At 36.3% G+C, this 19243-nt stretch overlaps 1 protein-coding gene across 1 annotated transcript in view; it reads left to right on the top strand.

Moving 5' to 3' along the window:
• Positions 1 to 13306: 13306 nt before the first annotated feature.
• LOC132101468 (rho family-interacting cell polarization regulator 1-like) overlaps positions 13307 to 19243 on the top strand; it is a 31391-nt gene continuing 25454 nt past the window's right edge. Inside the window, exon 1 of the mRNA XM_059506464.1 lies at positions 13307 to 13451. Within this exon, the coding sequence (XP_059362447.1) occupies positions 13433 to 13451 (19 nt within the window). The 5' untranslated portion in view covers positions 13307 to 13432. The remainder of the gene's footprint in view (positions 13452 to 19243) is intronic.

The raw sequence follows: 19243 nt of genomic DNA, 5'->3' as shown, positions 1-19243 counted from the left end.
GACAAAAACATGGACCAGTTTGTTGCTACATAGACCCTAATAAGGTAAAAGAAGGTGTACAGAGTTGGTGTTAAATTCCCAGTGAGCTGGAGTGTCTTCATGTGTAATAATCCTGCTTGATATTCTCCCAGTGGTGCAGCCACAACCTCAAAAAAGGTCACACCATCTAAAGATCTCAAGAGTCCTGCTGGATCCAGTAAAAGCCATAATGCAGTGCGTGATAGTGTTGTATAGGAGATGTTCTGATAGGAATTGCTTTCAAAACAATCTTTGCATTTTAGTTATTAATAGAGGACCACTGTGATTTCATGTTCTGGTTCAGATGGGTTTGAGATTAAGTTTTTAATAAGATGGTAGCGTTTGTCTGGAAGTGGGTGTTAGTCGTGCTCTGTCTGGATGTGTGCACATTAAAACACATTAATAAGTACATCTGTGCAACACATGAATAAGGCTTTAATGTGAAACAGTATTCACTGTGTGCATAATTATTAGGCATGTTGATATTCTGATTTTTTTTTTGTGCTTGGAAAAAAATATCAATGTGCCTAATAACTATGCGTACAGTGTAAAAAAGCTCTCACAGAAGAATAATCCACTTCTTTTCAGTGATAGGACTTTAGACCCGACCAGACCATGAATGCAGCACACTGCTGTGTCTCTGAAGGGTTTAAACAAACACGAAGTGGAGGTTTTCTTGTCTGATCCTCTTTCCTTCTCCTGAGCCCTTGGCTTTATGATGATTCCTTGATTTGTTTATGAAACGAGACTGGGAAGGACCCCCTCCACCTTTTTTTCCCCTTTGAGGTGTTTTGCCCACACTCTCATATATAGGTCATAATCTATTTTAAACCATGAAATCTTTGTAGAAGATCAGAGACTTGAAGACCTCTCATATCCCATTTGACTCATATTACAGCCATAAGGGGAATGATATAACAGGACATTACAGAAACGTTAAGTTAGTCTATATAAATATCAGTGGTCTTTATAAAGTTAATAAAGTATTTTATTTGCTGAGATCATGACAGCACATGATCTGCAGAGCCACACACTGTCGTATTTTAAATATCCGCATCCAAATGATTTTGGATAGAATGCTGCAAGTACAACCCGAATTCCGGAGAAGTTGGGACGTTTTTTAAATTTTAATAAAATGAAAACTAAAGGAATTTCAAATCACATGAGCCAATATTTTATTCACAATAGAACATAGATAACGTAGCAAATGTTTAAACTGAGAAACTTTACACTTTTATCCACTTAGCTCATTTAAAATTGAATGCCTGCTACAGGTCTCAAAAAAGTTGGCACGGGGGCAACAAATGGCTAAAAAAGCAAGCAGTTTTGAAAAGATTCAGCTGGGAGAACATCTAGTGATTAATTAAGTGAATTGATATCAGGTCTGTAACATGATTAGCTATAAAAGCTTTGTCTTAGAGAAGCAGAGTCTCTCAGAAGTAAAGATGGACAGAGGCTCTCCAATCTGTGAAAGACTGCGTAAAAAAATTGTGGAAAACTTTAAAAACAATGTTCCTCAACGTCAAATTGCAAAGGCTTTGCAAATCTCATCATCCACAGTGCATAACATCATCAAAAGATTCAGAGAAACTGGAGAAATCTCTGTGCGTAAGGGACAAGGCCGGAGACCTTTATTGGATGCCCGTGGTCTTCGGGCTCTCAGACGACACTGCATCACTCATCGGCATGATTGTGTCAATGACATTACTAAATGGGCCCAGGAATACTTTCAGAAACCACTGTCAGTAAACACAATCCGCCGTGCCATCAGCAGATGCCAACTAAAGCTCTATCATGCAAAAAGGAAGCCATATGTGAACATGGTCCAGAGGCGCCGTCGTGTCCTGTGGGCCAAGGCTCATTTAAAATGGACTATTTCAAAGTGGAATAGTGTTTTATGGTCAGACGAGTCCAAATTTGACATTCTTGTTGGAAATCACGGACGCCGTGTCCTCCGGGCTAAAGAGGAGGGAGACCTTCCAGCATGTTATCAGCGTTCAGTTCAAAAGCTTTTAGAGCAACATATGCTTCCCTCCAAACAACGTCTATTTCAGGGAAGGCCTTGTTTATTTCAGCAGGACAATGCAAAACCACATACTGCAGCTATAACAACAGCATGGCTTCGTCATAGAAGAGTCCGGGTGCTAACCTGGCCTGCCTGCAGTCCAGATCTTTCAACTATAGAGAACATTTGGCGCATCATTAAACGAAAAATACGTCAAAGACGACCACGAACTCTTCAGCAGCTGGAAATCTATATAAGGCAAGAATGGGACCAAATTCCAACAGCAAAACTCCAGCAACTCATAGCCTCAATGCCCAGACGTCTTCAAACTGTTTTGAAAAGAAAAGGAGATGCTACGACATGGTAAACATGCCCCGTCCCAACTATTTTGAGACCTGTAGCAGAAAAATCAAAATTGAAATGAGCTCATTTTGTGCATAAAATTGTAAACTTTCTCAGTTTAAACATTTGCTATGTTATCTATGTTCTATTGTGAATAAAATATTGGCTCATGTGATTTGAAAGTCTTTTAGTTTTTTATATTTTATTAAAATTTAAAAAACGTCCCAACTTTTCCGGAATTCGGGTTGTACATTATTGCATGAAAACATGCATGAAATTTGTTTTTGGAATAACGTTCACAAGCAGACATCCGCTGAGGTTTGGGGAACTGAAACATTAAAATGAGTCTGGGTTGTTAACAAGACACTTGTTGACGTGTGACTATGCTACATGTAGAATGTAGATGTCAAACATTAATAATAATTCTCGTATAATTATTAGGTTTGTATGATGTGAATTGAGTGACATAGTGACATGAAATATTTGTACTTTTATAAAAACAAAAAAAAAGGAATTGCCATCCATCCAGTTTTTGTGTACATTATATATGTGGGTGTACTGTGTACATTTATTATGTGTATATGAAGAAGCACACATACACTATATATTTAAAAAATATTTTATGTATTTACATGTATATATTTAAAAAATATTTACGTGTATTTATATGTATATTTATGTTCATATAATTAATATTATATATAAATATATTTCATTTTATATATATTATTTATGCAAAAACTTTTATTTTGGATGCAATTAATCATTTTATCTCATTTTATAAATTTTAATTTAAAATATGATACATTTTAACAACATTAGGCTAAATTATAAATATTTAAATAAAATATAAAATATTTAATTATTCTACATTTGAACAAAAATTAAGCCAAATTATAAATATTAAATAAAATATTTACATATTTATGTACGCATGTATAAATGTGGATGTATTTATAGGTGTTTGTGTGTATAACTTTATTTAAAAAATCTAATTATAAATAGAATTTATAAATATATTATTTGAATTTTAGGTTAAAATGTAGCATAGTTATTTTTATTATTTTTTTTTTATATATATATATATATTTTTTAAAAAGCATACTGTTTGTATCTTTAGGGTGAAGCATAATAAAGATGGTTGAGGTGCATTGCATTTTTCAAAAACTCTAGTAACCAGGATTAGGCCTATTTCTGTTTTTCGTTATGGACTGTGAGGGTATTTTCTAGCCTTTTCTACAACACTGTGTTGACCGATTATACGTCTACACTGTAGATTGACTCATAAGCCTCTTAACGTCCAGCTGGGGATTAAACAGAAAGTCTTGGGTTCTTGAGGGTCCAGTATCTTGCCTGTACCCCAACAGCTACGGCAAGCTGCAGGATGTTTCATAAACTTTCTCTTGTCAGACACAGCCAAATACTTTCATAAACCATAAGGAGATCATATGAAAGTGGAGATGTTCTATTTAAGTTATGTGTTAGCATGCCCTGACTTGTTGCTGAAGCATTCTTGTATCTTGCATCTAAGGAATTGATTTTATTTGTGTCAGTACCAGAATGATGTGGCTATGGGGAAAAGCGGTTATCTATAAAGAGGGAACTTTTCTTAAACTTGCCTAGAACCATTCGCTGTAAGGTCATGAAAGTTCATAATTTTCTCTGTTTAGATTCAGTCATGTGTGGAGATGGTATGCAAATATTCCTTAAAAGCAATGTTTTAATAATTAATTGTTTAATTTTATTATTTGTAGTAGTACTATCTAGGGCTGCACGATGTGTCGTTTAAGCATCGATAACGCGATGTACGAAGCCACGATAGTCACATCACAGGATGTGCGATGTAGGCTGTCGTAGTTGATCCCTTATTCATTAACTGTATGGGCCAGATGCTCCCCGGCCCTTGACAAATGTTATTCGCGGATTAATTGCACAGCTTAACCATCATAGTTTGAAAGTTTTGACAGGGCAGAGAGAGAGAGAGCGCGTGAGAGAGAGATAGAGAGAGAGAGAGAGAGAGAGAGAGAGAGAGAGAGCACGCGCGTGTGAGAGAGGGCGAGAGCGCGAGAAAGAGAGAGAGAGAGCGCAAGAGAGAGAGAGACAGAGGGAGAGAGAGAGAGAGAGAGCGAGCCCCGGCCACACGCTCACCGTCTTCAAACAACACGAGCGCTGTCTTGCTCTCCCTCCCTCGCACATATGAATCAATTGACACGATGGTGTCGATGTTTAAATCATTTAAAGTATGATTGTTGTGCTCACCCCATTTTTGTTTGTAAGAAAAAATTTGATTAGATTTCATATCGCAATATATATCGCAGAAAAATAAAATATCGCAATGTCATTTTTTCCCAATATCGTGCAGCCCTAGTACTATCATTACTTTAAGAAATATATTTTTGTCACAGTTTCTTCAAGTTAAACTAAGCTTTTATTTTGACTGGTTGTTGTGAAGACCTTTAAGTTTTTCTATTCAATTCAATTCAATTTACACTTTATTGCTGGAATTTCTTCCAAAAATTGTATTGTCTTGCATAACAAAGTTTTCACTGTCTAACATTAATTCACATCAATACACATTACACAATATAATACACACACACAAAAAAGGCATGTTAATGCACACCCATCTGCAGTGCAAATACTTAAGTACCTTACATTCCTCATAATCCTGCAGCCTACTTAGACCCCCTATTCTGATTGAATAATTTTACTATCAGTCTTGTTTCAGTGACATTCTGCGTTAGGATATAGTAAATTGCATTCTAATGACTTGATTCCATGATTGCATCCGTGTTTTCTGTATCGTGGAAATCATAGGGCCCTAATTTACTAATTTAGGCCTTAATTACCATCAGGCCATCCAAGATGTAGGTGACTTTCTTTCTTCTTCAGTAGAACAGATTTTTAGCTGAAACCGGTCCTTGTTGATTCGTAAAATGGAAGTCAGCAGTTACTGGCACTTTAGAGTAAAAAAAAAAGCATATACAAGCAATACAAAATTAAAGGGTTAGTTCACCCAGATAGCAAATTTATGTAATTAATAACTTACCCTGATGTTGTTTCAAACCCGTAAGACCTCCGTTTATCTTTGGAACACAGTTTAAGATATTTTAGATTTAGTCCGAGAGCTCTCAGTCCCTCCATTGAAGCTGTGTGTACGGTATACTGTCCATGTCCAGAAAGGTAAGAAAAACATCATCAAAGTAGTCCATGTGACATCAGAGGGTCAGTTAGACTTTTTTGAAACATCGAAAATACATTTTGGTCCAAAAATAGCAAAAACGACGACTTTATTCAGCATTGTCTTCTCTTCCGTGTCTGTTGTGAGAGAGAGTACAAATCAAAGCAGTCTGGATATCCGGTTTGCGAACGAATCATTCAGTTCACCAAATCGAACTGAATCGTTTTAAACGGTTCGCATCTCTAATACGCATTAATCCACAAATGACTTAAGCTGTTAACTTTTTTAATGTGGCTGACATCGCAATCATCGCAAATGACGCCATTATACGTCGAGCGCAAAAGAACCGGTGAACCGTTTTCTTCAACCGGTTTATTGAATCGAACTGTCCGAAAGATCTACTGGTGATCCGAAAAAAAAACGGTGCAACAGGTTCTTCACTCTTAAACGAGTCAGTCTATTGTTCGCTATCTGGCTCGGCCCGGTGTTCTTCTTCAGTTCTCTCTTCACAGCAGTTCAGTCAGTGTACTGTTTGAGTGCATGCATTACTCCGGGATATTGGTTTGTTTGAACTCAGAGGGAGTGTCAGCCACATTAAAAAAGTTAACAGCTTAAGTTATTTGTGGATTAATGCGTATTAGAGATGCGAACCATTTAAAACGATGTACGATTTGGTGAACTGAGTGATTCGTTCGCGAACCGGATATCCAGACTGCTTTGTTTTGAACTCTCTCACACAACAGACACGGAAGAGAAGACAATGCTGAATAAAGTCGTCGGTTTTTGCTATTTTTGGACCAAAATGTATTTTCGATGCTTCAAAAAATTCTAACTGACCCTCTGATGTCACATGTACTACTTTGATGATGTTTTTCTTACCTTTCTGGACATGGACAGTATACCGTTCACACAGCTTCAATGGAGGGACTGAGAGCTCTCGGACTAAATCTAAAATATCTTAAACTGTGTTCCAAAGATAAACTGAGGTTTTACGGGTTTGAAACAACATCAGGGTAAGTTATTAATTACATAAACTTGCTATCTGGGTGAACTAACCCTTTAATACCCATGGTATTAACCAGTCATACCAAAGTCTTATGAAGCAAAACGATAGTCTGTGCAAGAAACTGTACATATTTATTACTTCATGTGTAATTCATTGTGTTACTAAATAATTATTATTTGGGAAATTTACTAGCAATTTCTGAGTGAACATATTCTTTTTTCTCTTTTTCATAAATTTTTCTTTTGGCATTTGAATGGGAATGTTTTTTTTTTGCATTTGCATTTGTGCAAACTCTTAAAGCCTTTTTCTTTATACTAAGTTTTATTGTTTCAGAAGTACAAGTTGTCAGGCAGTGGCGGTATGGATTCTTTTTAGTATGTGGATGTAAAGTCATCAGCAGGGATAACTCTTGCTCAGAATGCAGAGTCAGAACAACAGCACGCTTCCACTTTAAGCCACAACAACTCTTCAAATGGCCAATAAATAGAGCATTATATTTATCTTCTGCCCCCCTTCACATCCTCTTTCACTTGTTGTTATCAGTCTGAAGGCAGGCACTGGAGGAAATGAAGGTCTTATTGGCTGACCATTAATCACCTGCTCTAGAAGGAGAGGTTGTTAGGAGATGAGATGGCTGTAAAGTGGGATGTGATGTCAAATTAATTTCTGAATTTTGACAGTCATAATCCTGTTTGGTTGTTGTCTAGATCAGAGAAAACAGACCAATCATAGATGTTTTCAAATCTCATTGAGGATCCTGAAACTCACTACAGTCAGAGTGTGTCTGTGTGTTTGTGTGTGTGTGTGTTTTGGATATTCCACCTGGTGTTCAGTGTATGTTTTGGATATTCCACCTGCATGTTCATGTGTGTCGGTCCAGATGTCTCTTATTGTGACTCAAGCAACTTTTGGACATGACTTTGTAGCCTCTACATCTGGCATTACGTTATGATGAGGTATTTACCATAAGCCACAATGCCTTTAGTCGTTTGCTATTGTCCAGTAGCTGTATACAGTTACTGTAACTAACTAGCATAACTGCTTTTGATGAATTCCAATGTTTATTTGGCTTTTTGTTCAATTATTGATGAAGATATTAAAATGTCAGAATTATTTTGACAGTTCTTTTTTACGACTGTTTTGGTAATGAAAAGACATTGGTTAAAAATTGCACTTAAACTCAAAATTAAACATTGATTTGGATAAAATAACGGCAGCAGCTATTTGCACTAAGTATAAATAGTGACAGAGCCTCGCCGCCTTTGCTTCCTTTTCCCGAGGGCAGGGATTATCTGGGTTTGTGATGTCACGAACCCGGGACCATACTTTTTGAAGTCCCTACCAACCGTTAGGCATTAAACTGCCAGAATTTTAAAAGACTTTATACCTGTTTGCATTGAGCTTCATAACTTTGCAGATATTGTTTATGCTCAAACAGCAACATTACACACTAACTAACGCTAAAAAAGTGAAATCACAATGGATTTGAATTTGAACCCGATTAGATTGTGTCAATATGACTGCAGAACACGCTTTACCATCTGTGCCACTGGAGCTGATATTTGCTAACTGTTTTTTGTAATGTTGACTAGCCCAATCACACATTGGTGGGCAGATTTAGTGTAAATATCCTCTGCCAACTATGTTAGTGTAAATAGACACTCCGTTAAAGAATTATATCTGAATAAGAAAAACACATTGTCATATTGTGTTGTTTAATTTTTTTTCTATCACAAATGATAAAGCTCTGAAAAAGGGTAATTTTATGAAATGTTATAAAGTACTGTAAGTGTGTGATGTCTTGTGATGATAATAATATATGTTCTTCATGGTTGAATTTGGATTTTCACAATCACAGTGTACAGTTGATGGTACGTCCTTAAATGATTAGTCAGATTGCACATGATCTGTTCCCTCATGTGATTCTTCTACTGTCTACTGCCCTGGCATCACCATGACAGATGGAGTATCACTATAATGATGTCATGCTGTGGTACACAGATAAACCCCATTCAAGCTCTCCTTATCCACAAGATATGGTTCATTTATTTTATTTATTTATATCATAGTGACTGTCAGTAATTCATCCAGATGCATTATGCTGAGCAATAGTATGCTTGATAATATTGTTTGTTATTAATCAAATATTTGAAGTCAGTATGAATTTCTTTTTGAAAAAATTATTTTTATTTAGCAAGAATGCTTGATCAAAAATGTGTCAGGGTTTCAAAGAATAAAATACATTTTAAAATGTATTAAAACATTTTGATAAAATGAACGCAGCCTTGGTAAGCATTTTCTTTTCTATTGTAAAATACCTAAGGATGAAAGATGATAATAATTTACATTTATATTCAGCAATTAAAACAGTGTTTAATTACATATTTTTCTACTAAAAGGTTTTAATATTTAACAAATGAATAGCTGAATCAATTCACAGATTCTAATGCCTACTGAATTTTAAAACTATTCCAACCTTAAAAGTTCTTAATGGTAAGTAGTGCTTTAATATCGTTGCAGTAAAGTGTAATTTATTGAAATAAATGTCACGAGTACACAAATTATCATCCATGCCTAGTGCATACACTATGTTTTGTGTGAATTGTCTTATATGTTTGTTCAGAACATTGATGTGTCTGTCTCTTTATGTCTGACCTTGCGTGATCTAATTGTTAGACAAATATTCAAACACAGACAGACATTCACACAGACAAGTGTTGTGACGACTTCATAGCAGCTTTTCGCTTACTGCTGAGTGAGTAATGTGACCACTAGACAGGCTTTTTTGTGGTGTGTTGCTGACAGAAATCTCTTGACAGTGTGTGACAGGCTGCTAATCGCAACAGCAACTTCTGTAGAACCACAGCCAATTTGCATCAAATGCTCCTTCACCTTTAATGACGTATGAATGATTATTAAAGAAATATGAACACCAACTTCCATGGCAACAATAAGAGGAATTTGAGGTAATGGCTTATTAGGACAGTATGATGTCTAGGTTTACTTCACAAAAACCAGTCTTGCAACCTGCCTGTCTGAAGCATTTCCCTTTACTCATGTTCTCATTTGAACATCACAAACATATTTGTTTTGACCTGCCATTTTCAGCCATGTAATATAATAATATGTTAAGAAGTTGCCCTGTATCCTGACTGTCATCTGCTGTCTTTGATGAACTGTGCTGCTGTCATTGCTTATCAAGATGAAATTCTTGATCAAGGGAAACTGAAACTGAAATAAAATTTCACAGCTAATGTCATACAGGCCAAGTCTAAAATATTGTGCCATGTTTTAAAGAAGATCCATTACCGTGAGTCACAATTAGGGCTGCAACTAACGATTATTTTGATAATCGATTAATCTGTCGATTATTTTTACGATTAATCGATTAATCGGTTTATGTACTTATATTTTAGTTTTTTCCATTTTTTCCCCAAGTAAATTATTAATAAATGGTCTTTATCCTTCAGCATAGATTTTTAAGAGATTTAAACCATTTTGCACTGTCATATCCTAATCAAAAATATACCTGGAGTTGTTTTATTGTGTTAGTAATCCTTTGTCGAACTCTTCTGCAATCAGAACACTGACCCATACTCTAGCAAATTTCACAAGGAGATTAAAATAATGTTTTCACCATGGAAGTCCTTAGAGCTCCTAAAGTAGTTTAACATCCCGAACGAAGCTTATTAAGGAATCTTTCAGAACATATTTTCACGAAGAATAAGGATAAAACAGAATAAAATTGCAGTGCATTGTATTTTATTATTTACTGGGAAACAGCTTTATAGCTTTTGCTGTGAAATTGTAAACAATCCTTCGAATAAAGTGCCAGTGGCATGAAACCTGAATGGAACTCACAATTTAAAGTAAAATCCATCAGAAGGTTGTCCAGAAAAAAAAATTGGACAGTCACACACAAAAAACCTGCTGTGTGAAAAGGAGCAGTGAATACTTAGAAAAAAAGTGCATTTCAAATATCTTTAAACATTTACCTCTCTCATTCAGTCATAATTAGGCTGCACGACTGAATTTTGAACTGGTAAACGACAAATTGATCACAGAACATGTTTGTAAAGCTTTAAATGTTAACTGTTAAAAAGCAATGTTATCAGCTTTTACGACTAAACATTTGCAAACAACATTGTACTGGAGAATCTGCACAAATAAAAGTCTTAGGGGCCGTTCACATATCGTGCCTAAAAACGCGTGGAAAACGCTAGGCGCGCCGCTTTCTCCTCCTTTCCAAAGCGCTCGGGCAGAAGCGCCCCTGAGGCGTCTGCCTTTGCTAAGCAACCATGACGTGCTCTCTCCTTGAAGACGCGGAAATTTCAGCAAAGGATAAATGGATTTGCAGCTCAAAAAATCGCTTGCAGTAGCTCTGCTACTAAATTTATTTCAAAATGGAAATCCATATACAACTATGATCAGCTGTTCCTTTCATCTTGACTGAGCTTTTAACGTTGTTACGGGAAAGGATGAAGCTGATTGGTTAGTTCTTGTCACATGACCCGCGATGCGCTTGCAGCATTCTGAAAAGTTGAGATGTTTTTAACTCGATGCGGTGCGGTGTTGGTAATAACGAACTTGAGCGCGCAAAAGACGCGATATGTGAACGTCCCCTTAAACAGTTCAGTAGTGCAGAGTTTACAGGTTACTCTTCTTTTTTGAAGGCTCAAAGTAAAGTACTCCCAATCTCCCACATCCCGCTAAATGCTGCAGAGACGCTGTTCGGGAAGCACGTGACATAAAACGAGGCCAGCTATTGGCTATTCGCTACTTCTCCTGCTGTACTGGCTGAAACCTCCGGTGGCTCATTACTGCCACACTTTGGTCACCGCAGATTTGAAATATGCACGAAATGAGCCGCTTACGGCAAATAAAAGTTATTTAGCAACGAATCGATGACTAAATTAGTTGACAACTATTTTAATAATCGATTTTTATCGATTAAATCGATTCGTTGTTTCAGCTCTAGTCACAATGCTATCACAATATGGCATTATGCTATTAAATATTTGACAGCCTACATGGATTAAGCAAGCCCACATGATGATAAGTCTGAATGTAAAAAGTTAATTGAATAGAAATGGTTCTTTTAAAGATGACATGAAATGGAAATCATGTTGACATAAAAAATTTTTTCTAAATGCATGTTATTGATCATATTGAGAATTATTACTTTTTTCAATATTTTTTGACCTTAAAGGTTTTAACGCAATCTTCAACAGACTTCTCTCTTATGTATGCTGGACCAATTATTTTAGTCTGCTGGATAGGACCAAGTCCCCACTCTACTTTAAAACTGTACATCACAATGTCAGAAAGATCTGTTGCTGCTTCCATTACATTGTGATTTTAAAAGTTTATGTCAGTATAGAATCAGGCCTTCAGTGTTGGGAGCAAAAACAGTAGGTGTGTTTCCATTACAGATTTGCACAAAACTTTTGTGATATTTGATAAATGTTGATTAAAAACAATTGCGAAATAACAGCATTGCCATTAACCGATGTTATGTGACTAAAACGAATTTTAGTCCTCTCGCGATAAGTCAAGGCGATGAATGTTGCTAGGTTTACATTTATAGCGACACTGCACTAGCCATTATTTTTTATTAAAGGAGATCTATACATGTATCTTTAGCAAAGCAGCATGGAGGAGAGCTGCTTCTGGGACGCTTATGTGCAGCCGTGCAGCTGGTATAAACACGTTTTTGCGAAATTGATGCACGTCCATTAGATATATTTTCAATTCGCAATTTCAATTTGTGCAATTTGAAGGGTAGTGGATATGCAGCTAGTTTAAATCTTTTTGTTGTTTATCCATCTTTTCATTAGTGATCTGATCTTGTTTGTAGCCTATAGTTTTATAATATAGGACTGATACCTTTAGACCAGTTTTAGAATAAGACTAACACCGTAGATTTGTGGTCAAATGATGGAGATTAGTTACAAATCACTTTAATTAATGATTGTTCATGCACTATGCTACTGTTTTATCTTTGACACAACAGTCATATATTTAACTTTGAACGTAAGTGAAGAATAGTAATTTTAGTAGGTTAAAAAAGTATGAATGGATGTGTACTCCTGTGGGAATTGAACCTGTTCCAGTGACCGAACTGATTTGCCCGACGTGAAGTTTCCACACACTGTTATCTTTGATGCTCAGTAGCCAAAGGCAATTCTGCTGCTGTGTTTTATTTAGATAATGATCAGATTTACCGTATGGAGCATGATTCAGTAAAGTGGAAATTACCCAGAATCTGTGATACTAATAAGAGTCTTGAAATTAAGGCCAGTAAGCTTGAATTTAATTTGAAAATAATCCTGTTAAAATCAAAATTATGAAACTCATGAAAAATATAATTTGTAAAGTACATTCTTAGAGTTTCAATTAAGCATAAACTGAGGCTACATCAAGCTCGACATCTTTTGAAAGATGTTCCACCAGTTCAAGTCAGTTTTTCATGCTATTCATATACAGAGTGGCCACATTATGTAAATATAACAGGATTCGATTTATTATTAACAGTTTGGAAGCTGGAAAGTTCTGGCGTGTGAGTATGCACTGGGTGTTTATCATTAAGACACAAAGTGCAGGCCCTTTGCTGGAAAAGGGAGAGGCAGGAAGAGTGTGATGTCAGACAGGGAAGTGAACGGGAAACAGAACGAGGGGGAGGAGTGGGCTGCGTAGAGGGCGACAGCCTTCCCATTTCCTGGCAGTTTCTTTCTTTCTCTTTCTGCCAGTGCTGTGAGTGTTTGAGTAGAGGATGAAGACCACCACAGCTGGAACTGTGATTGTTCTTTTTTGAGTCTTAAGAAAAAAAAGGAATAAGTCTTGTTTTTTTTCAGCATTCATCAGAAGACGACATTGCAACATGTTCAGTGCATATGGAGGTACTCTGAGATTTATGAATAACAGTTTTGTGAGATACTATCTAGGTATTTGAGGTATTTTGTCATCTAATATTGATGAGTTACAGCTTGAATGTCGGTGTTCATGTTGTAAAGGGTGTTGAGGTATGGGTATGTGTACAGTCAGGTGTGTTGTGATTTTGGATGTTTATTAAATGAATTTTCTCCATTTATATTGTAGAATGATGTAGAAAGGTTTCCTTTTCTTAAAGTTGAAAATCACCAACAATGGCTTGGCTAAATTTTGTTTTGACACACCAAGGACGCTGGCAGCCATAGCCAAAGTACACAAGTGATAATAAAGTGTCACAAAAGTAGTTTCCTATTAGATAATTTTCAGCAAAACACAAAATTCTGCTGAAAAGTAGTGTGGTCAGCTCTAGTGAAGTAAAAGTAATCTGAAATGATACATGATCTAGTTCTTCAAATCAGGAGCTGTGTATGTTTTCACAGGCCTGAGTTAATTGGGAGGGGAATGGATGGTGCATTTGTGGTTTTTGACATTGTCCTGCACTGTTTCTGTCCAGATGTTTCTGGGTTTTGTGGTGGGACCATTGTCATTCTGGGACAGACGCCCCACTGGGTTTCCCATGTGATTGCCTCTATTGGAGTGAGAGAGAGTGGACACTCAAAGTGTGTTTACTTTGGGCTACAGTTCAGCCTGGCACCTTGGGGTCATCTAGAACACACACACAGGGAGGAACTTTAGGTTAGCTGATCCTCCAGGACCATAACTCTGGTTTACTTAAGGCCTGTTAAAGCAGAAGCTGTAAAAACTCATTCAGATGACCCTCACAAATCCAGAACACAGGCCTGGCCAAATGTTGCAGAGAACTGTTGAAAGAAATGGCTTATTATTAATGATATCTCTTTTAACTTTTGAGCTAATCCTAAGTTTTGCAGTTGGAGAGGGAGGAAGATGGAAACAGAGCCAGTTTCTTGTTTTAGGCCTTCGCTCAGAGAATGGAAGGAAGGATACACCATGTGGGGCAAATGTTAAGAGCTAAGGGATTTCAAAAGCCACATGACTATTATTAACTCTCAAGGTGCTTGTTGTCACATCCTGGTATTGAAGAAAGATTTCTACAGCAGCATTTCATTACAAATAATTCATTGATGATAGTGATAGAACGATATATTAATATATATATATATATATATATATATATATATATATATATATATATATATATATATATATATATATATATATATATATATATATATATATATATATATATATATATATGTGTATGTGTGTGTGTGTGTGTGTGTGTATGTATGTATGTATTTTATTGACAGGAATTTTTTTCTTCTTATTTAAAGAATTCAATCCTTAAAATGATGCTAATTATATAACCACTAGTGATGCACCAACATTTTGGCAACTGAAAATATTTGTCTGAAAATGTATTTTTTAAGTTACGTCCAAAATATAAATCATAGGGCTAGACCAATATAGATTTCTTGTTTTTGATCAATCTTCAGTTCAACCAATAACCAAGATCTTTTATTAAACTGAAACATGATACGCAAACCGAAAACATCTCAACATTATTTGCCGTGGGCCTACCATCCAATAATCACAAAAAGCGATTATTACTTTTGATATGAAACTAGGTATGGGCTTTCAAATTTTATTTTATATTTCTCAATATTTTAACAAAATTTATACTATAATTTTTCATGCTTTAATAATATGTGAACCGATCAATTTGCTTGCTACCTGCAGCATGAAATAAACTTGAAGAAATGTATCATGTATCATAAAGAAAATGTACACAAAAATCATGTCTCATGTAAACACCATAGAACAGTTTGTAAACAATAGGGGTGGTAAGGTTCAACTTTTTCACGGTTTCACAGTTTTAGAGTCACTGTTTCGGTACAGTTCGTTATGTGCTTTGTTTATGGAAAAACTATACTTTCTAATAAAAAAAAAAAGATGAAGAATATTCTATCCAACTACAAGCAACAGTACAAATAACTACAATAGAGTAAAGATACAAACAATAAACAGTGAATTTTTTTTTTTTTTTTTTTTTTTAGGTAGATAGCTAGCATAAGTTTTTAGGTACAGAAATTGAATAAAGTAATCAAACGTAAAACAGCACTGCATATTGGACTGTATAAATTAAAGATTATTCTTTATTAAAGTTACAAAATCTTTTTAATCAAGAGCAGTGAGTGATTTCTTTGTTGTTGCCGTTCGATTAATATAAAGACTGTCACTTTAAGAGAATGCACTGATACAGTGGGCCTACGTTCAGCCGACTATGTCTGCTGTAAGATACTTACCAAGACAAGCATTTTGACATATTTTTTGTCAGAATTTGTCCATTTAAACACAATACTTAAGAGAGAGCTTAATATTTGTGCGCGTTCTGAGGCGCGGGTTTGTGCGCTTCGGATGAGCGCACGCACAAATCTCCTCACTGCGCGTGCGAGCTCGCATCCTCTGGCTCTTAAATGTTTAAACTGGCAAAACTTAAATGAGTTTAGTTTAAACACATATTAACGTTGGCTGTTCAGATCTCATCTGTGAGCGCGCGTTATCAGCACCCGGGTGATGACGGGTTAAATGACTCCTCATATTCCACCGAACGGTTCGGTTTTTTTTCAGTGAACCGTGCCACCCCTAGTAAACAATGTCACGTAACATTACGTTTGCCTTTCAATGTCCATAAACTTGTTAGTAGTCAACTAAAAAAATAAGTCGAGAGTAGAGAATTCTTTTAAACATACGGACAATATTACATTAATTTTGGTGCATCGCTATTAATAACATTAGCTAATATAGACCTATTTAATGTATTATTATATTGTTATGTAGGGCTGCACGTTTAATCGCATGCGATCTGTCATGCTTGTCTCGTTAGTAAAGCTGGTTCTGTGATGAATCAAATTCGGTTATGAACACAATATTGTGTAGCTTGTCAGCGAACTATGGCTCTGTGTAGTAAATGCCGCTTCATTTGAAAGCAGGTTATGGTCATTTGCTACTAATCACAGAACCAGCTTTACTGGCAAGACAAGCATGACAATCGCATGCAATTAATCTTGTAGCCCTATTGTTATATTATTATAGGAATCAATCGTTTTTCTCAAGGTGTAGGTCATTTTACAGGGCCAGAATGTCAAGTGGGATTGGAAAGTTGTGGGATTGACCTCAGATATCACATTGTAATGTTCTTTACTTGTTACCAGAGTTTTTTTGGACACAACTTTAAGTTTCTTCCCCTCTGACCATGAACCCTAGAAGTGTTTGTTTGACAGACACCAGGCCCTGGTAATCTCTGATATGAATGGAATGTGTCCGAGACACAGAGGCTACCGGCTCCAACAAAATGAATGTGCTATCATCACGACTCTCTCAGGGAGAAAGCACTGGCAAGCTTGCTTTTATTTCACAGGTGCTCACTCCAACCGCTCACAATGTGTGGATGGAGCTCGAAAACCATAGAGCTTGAAGAACAGTATGCATTGATAAAATGTAGTCTGGTAAATCATCACACTAATTTGGGTTGGTTGACAGAGTGTCTAATGGTTGGATTCCAGTTGGTTTGTGTCAGATCAGGGGTGGGGAGGGCCCCAGGTGCTTTGTTGTTCTAGAATAGTCCTGGAGCAAAGCCAGACACCAGAATAATACTGATCCACACGCTTCAGAAGAGCCTGACCAGATTTGATTATTGTGAAAACAGTTGACGTGCAGTTGGAATGTCCAAATATTTCATAAGTGGTGGTTTTGGGACCTGTTGGACAGGTGGGAACCTGGGAAAAGAGCAACAATTGGAAGGATGAGGCTTTGATGGTGTTTATCTCTTCGTGAAAGATTCCAGTGTGTGAAGGGAATGTAGTAGACATTTCATTCCCACACAAGTCATGGTGAAGAGGAAAATGTGTCACTTGTCTTGTTTACCTGGTGACACAAAGGAAGAAAGAGGCTCGCCAGAAGGTGTGTTTATATGTGTTATGAGGTTTGTCTAGGGAAATAATTTCTCCTTTGCTTCTCCTATGCTTTTGATTTAAGTGGATCTTCTTTAGACCTTTTTTTTGGGGGGGGGGGGAGAGTCATTGTAATTGGCTAGAATTGAGTTTGTGTTATTTATTTTAAGGATGATGAAGATTAATTTAGGGATGTGCTGATATAAAAATTCTGTCCAATACCAATAAGCTATTTAGTTTGTTTGGTTGATAACTTATGTTATGATTTTGTGTATTTTGAATATATAAATTAAAAACAAAACACCAAAAATTATTATTTCAAATGATACAAATGAATTTAGGCAGTGCAAAATTATATAATGTACAGTATGAAAATTGGATATTCATTTTGAGATTGGCTAAAGATTACATTTAACATTATTGTTGTTATGTGTGTTTAATAGAGTTTAAGTGAGCTGATGACTAAGGTAGTAAAATGGAAAATTACACATCCACAGTTAAATATCCAAAACTGACTGATGAAGAAAAATTATATATAAAATAAAAAGTCTAATATTTTCTATATGTCTATATAACCAATATGGTACCATTTAGAAATAATTTCTTCAACCAGGGTCCATTTTATATATTTTTTTTTTATGTGATTTTTCCATGTATTGTAAATGGATTATGTCAGCAAGAGAAGAATAGAAATGTAGAAGAAATCGAGAAATGTATAGGGGTTATTGTACCAATAGTTAGCTGCAGATGTTATTTTTCTGTCCTCTCTCCATCTGACGGTGGAGTATCCTGCGGGAAATTAAAAAATTCCACTTCTCTCAGTGTTGAACAGTTTCCCTTCCTCCACGCTTGGAAGCATGGAGGTTTTTACTTTCCATCAGCATCAATAGACTTCGCCGTGTTTACACTCTTCACTGATCACAAGACAAACAAAGAATACTTGAATAATTAAAATCTGAAATGCTTTTGAAAATTTACATCCTAACTTTGCTCCGAAAATCTGTTTGTTATACTCTGTTTATTTGCGTTAATCATTTACTTCATTAAGCATTTAAAGGAGTCATACCCTCGTATTACCTTGGATACCTACTGCTGTATTATAGTCTTTCAGGCCCTTCTAAAAAAGAAAAGTGGGAAAAAAATAAACACAGAGCTCCTCAGACCCTTATTTCTGTAGGCATTATTGTCTCGCGAGATCTGATGCGATATTTTGGCTGTCGTGGACGGTCATTATAATAATGAAAATGAGGGGCACGTTGATTGGTTGCAGGAAGGAGGGGGGTTGACACCGCAGGTAACGCTTTAGCATATCATTACAAACTGACATCATGGCGCAAGTTGTGAATGAACGCGACCGGCTTCCCGGCCAGTGTATAAGTATGAGGCGCCGTTTAGGGCTTAAATCAAACTTCATTCACGCACACATATGAAACACGCTTGCATATATACTAAGTACTAGTCATACATACATGTATATGAACTATCTACGCACATAAAGTTACTCATATGAGATGTGAGCACAGCACACACACACAAATATAAGACGTGAGCACACACACACACAAACTAGACGGGGCCTCATGTAAGCGTTAGGCAATAAATAAATAATAACCGAATTCATGATGATCTCAGTCATTTGTTTTTTGCAAAGTACGTTAGCAGCCATTCCCCATACCTCGAAGCTAATACTCCCGCCAGAGTTGTGCCTGGACGCGTTCATTGAACGATAATTCATGAACTCGTTCATGTTTTGGACTGAACTGAACGTACCGCATTACTGCCTGATGAACGTTACTGTGAAGTCGTTCATTCTGGTGTCTGTGAACGCC

The sequence above is a fragment of the Carassius carassius genome, chromosome 23, assembly GCF_963082965.1.
Source record: "Carassius carassius chromosome 23, fCarCar2.1, whole genome shotgun sequence".
NCBI lineage: Eukaryota > Metazoa > Chordata > Actinopteri > Cypriniformes > Cyprinidae > Carassius > Carassius carassius.
The sequence above is the reverse complement of the archived record's forward strand: the minus strand, read 5'-3'. Positions and strand labels throughout refer to the sequence as shown.